This window comes from Nicotiana tabacum, unplaced genomic scaffold, assembly GCF_000715075.1.
Source record: "Nicotiana tabacum cultivar K326 unplaced genomic scaffold, ASM71507v2 Un00073, whole genome shotgun sequence".
Lineage (NCBI taxonomy): Eukaryota > Viridiplantae > Streptophyta > Magnoliopsida > Solanales > Solanaceae > Nicotiana > Nicotiana tabacum.
Window position 1 is genome coordinate 121,142 of NW_027438311.1, and position 3,561 is coordinate 124,702.

At 38.4% G+C, this 3,561-nt stretch overlaps 1 protein-coding gene across 1 annotated transcript; it reads left to right on the plus strand.

Annotated features, from left to right (window-relative positions):
* The first annotated feature begins 243 nt into the window (after positions 1-243).
* Positions 244-681, plus strand: LOC142178928 (uncharacterized). Its single transcript, XM_075248745.1, has one exon. The coding sequence runs from the start codon at positions 244-246 to the stop codon at positions 679-681; it is 438 nt and encodes a 145-aa protein (XP_075104846.1).
* The last annotated feature ends 2,880 nt before the right edge of the window (positions 682-3,561 follow it).

The following is a 3,561-nucleotide window of genomic DNA, read 5'->3' on the forward strand; positions in this document are numbered from 1 at the left end:
GTTCTCTATACAGTCTGGTGGACACCTAGTTTCTAGTATCAGAGAAGGTTCTTTCTAAAAGGTTAACACCTAGAAAGGATCTTCATGGCTGCTCCACCAAACTTTGAGGAAGGACAATCAACATATATACCACCAAGATTTAACGGCCAATACTATGGTTGGTGGAAAACAAGAATGCATGACTTTATTATGGCTGAGGACTTAGAGCCGTGGGATGTAATCTATGATTGACCTTTTATTCCCATGAAAACTGTTGGTGAGGGAACATTTACAGTCCCAAAAACAAGAAAAGAGTACAACGATGCTGATAGAAACGCTATTGGGAAGAATTTTAGGGCAAAGAAGATTTTTGTTTGTGGTATCGGGCCAGATGATTACAACCGCATCTCAGCTTGTCAGTCTGCTAAGGAGATTTTGGAAGCTCTTCAAACTGCCCATGAGGGAAATACTCAGGTTAAACAGTCCAAAATTGATATGCTTACTACTGAGTATGAGCTTTTTAAGATGAAGGAGGATGAGTTTATTCAAGATATACACACACGTTTCACCTCCATTATTAATGAGCTTCACTCCCTTGGTGAAGTCATCCCAAGAAACAAGCTGGTCCGGAAAATACTCAGTGTTTTACCAGGTTCTTGGGAAAGTAAAGTGAATGTTATCACTGAAGCCAAGGATTTGTAGAAGCTGACCATTGATGAACTCATTGGATATCTCAAAACTTATGAGATGAAGAGAAATAAGGATCTTGAAAGAAGAGAACCCGAGAAGGAGAAGAACCTGGTTCTCAAGGCTGCCAACAAAGATTCAAGTAGTGATGAATCTGACATGGAGTATCTCACTTGAAGATTCCAAAAGATGATTCTGAAAAATGGTGGGATTCCAAAGAAAGAAGTTCCAGCAGGAATTTCGAAGAAAATGATTGCTGCCATAAGTGTAGAAATTTTGGACACTTCATTAAAGACTGTCCTCTTCATAAGTAGGATCATTACAAAATCAACACTTAAAATGCCACTACAAGGAAGTCCTTGACAGAAAGTTCAAAAGAAGAGATGCTGCTGACAACATGGTGAAGCAAGCCCTGGTTGATTGGGGAAATTCCTCTAGTAAATCTGAAGGTGAAAATATGATGGTTGCTGACAATGGATCTTCAGAATATGAGTCAATCTTTGCACTTATGGCCAAATATGATGATGATAAGGACAAGGAGAAAGATGAGATAAGTTTTCTTTATGTTCAAAGAAATTTGAAAACTTACTCTAAGAAAAAATTGATGTCCTTAGTAAATGTGTTGATTGATGCCTATCATAGCCTCATTAATGAGAAAAATTCTTTAATAGAAGAAATTGGTGGTATTGAACAACAGAGGGATTAAATAGTAGTTTCCATTGTAGACTTAGAGGAAACCATTGAGAGTCTGAAGAAAGAAAAGAGGTTTTACTGAGAGTAATGCTAACATTGAGCATGAGAGAGATGACCTATTAGTGGTGGTTGTAAACTTAAAGGAAATAATTGGGGAACTTAAAATGAAAAGTAGGCATGAGAATTCTTAAAAGGAAAGAAAGTTACAAGTGAGGCACACATTAAGCTTGAAAGTGAGTTAAATTCAGTGAAGTCTAGTCTATATGCTGAGCTTGAGAAAAACAAACAACTTTAGGAAGAACTAGGAAGAGTGAAAAGTGATCTTGAAAAATCACTTAAGTGGACCTGGTCCTATGATGCTAGCACTGCCTTGTACACAAACAATGGAGGAAACAGGAAGGGAATCGGTTCCAAAGGGAAAAGACTCCCTACAACCCTTATAGCAAGTACGTTACTGTACCTGGCAATTAGCTTTGCACTCACTGTGGCAACACTAGGCACTTTAAAGAAAATTGTAAGGCCAGAATTCAGTCTCAACAGAAAAACAAAGTTTTTGCTGAAAAAGTAACTACTGCTACAGAACCTGGTCCTTCACATAAAAAACGTATAATGCCTGCTTAGACCAAAAGAGCCCTCATTCACCCCTTTTCTCATTATGAGGGACCCAAACTCGTTTGGGTTCCTAAGTCTAACTCCTGATTTTCTTGTGCAGGGAACAATTAAAGGGAGCAGCCTACAATGGTACATTGATAGCGGCTGCTCAAAGCATTTGACTAGAAGTACAAATGATTTCCGTTCACTTAAGGCTCTGTAAGGAGAGAGTGTACCCTTTGGAAATAGCTAAAAGGGGTACATTCTAGGAGTAGGAAGGATTGTGAATTCACCCACTCACTCAATTGAGAATGTGTACTATGTCAATGGCCTGAAGTATAGTCTCTTAAGTGTTTCTCAGATATGTGACAAGGCAAATAAAGTGGAATTCTTGTCCAAAATATGCAGAGTCACAAATCTTGTGACTGGTGAGGTGGTGCTTATGGCCAAAAGATACAAGAATGTTTACATTGCTGATTTTAAGTCCTTGCATGGTGGTTATCTAACATGCCTAAGTGTCATTGATGATGATGCTGAGTTTTGGAGAAGATGACTACTTGTTGAACAAGTTGGTTATGGAGGACCTGGTTCATGGGCTGAAGTAGTCAATACTGCTTGCTACTTGATTAACAAGTGTATGATCAGGTCCATTCTCGAGAAGTCTATCTATGAACTACTCAATGGGAAAAAAGCCAAGTTGACTTACCCGGAAGCCTTTGGAAGCAAAATATTTTGTTCTTAACAATGGTGGCAAAAGGGTCACATAACAAAGAAGATAAAGATGGAGAATTCACAAATTCTCCTGGTGAAACTATAGATATTGCAAATGGAAAGACTGATTTGATGAGTCAAGTCAAGCAGAAAGATGAAAGAGATGTAGTAGAATCTCCAAAAGGCATAAAGGAACCTGGTCCCTTTATCACCTCGACTTAAGCTGAACATAGGATTGTTGATGTAGTATTAGGTACTCCTGATGCAGAACAAAATAGTGGAAGTCATAATTTTATTGATGTCAATGACGATTCACATATGGAAGAACCCGGTCCTTCAAATTTTGAAGTTCAAGTATCCAACTAGAAGTAAAAGAGTTCACATCCCTTCAAAATGTAATCACATCCTTAGACTCTGGTGTTCAACCTAGTTCTAAGGTAAGGAACATGTTTTCCGTCTCAACATTCTTATCTTAAATTGAGCCTAAGAACATCAAAGAAGCATTGAAAAATGCAAACTGGATAGCTGCTATGCAAGAAGAACTCCATCAGTTGAGAAGAACCAAGTGTGGCCCTTGGTCCCTAGGCCTTCACACAGAATAGTGATTGGAAACTGGCCTAAAACACTCTCACTTGAAGGCTTCCAAGGGAAGTTTGAGAAAAAACACTTCTGGAATGACACATTTTCTAGGGTCATACTTGATCTCTTGGGGTATAAAGAAACAAATTGTGTGGCTCTTTCTACTGCTGGAGTTGAATACGTGGTTGATGCTTCTTGTTGTGCTCAACTACTACAGATCAAGCAATATCTTAAAGAATTTGGTGTATTTACAGCTTGAACCCGGTACAACACAAGAGGACAAAACTCATTGATGTGTGACATTACTTTTTAAGAGATATA

What these genes read in the sequence shown, in the direction of transcription:
- LOC142178928 (XM_075248745.1), top strand. Translation starts at nt 244, where the DNA reads ATGAAAACTGTTGGTGAGGGAACATTTACAGTCCCAAAAACAAGAAAA.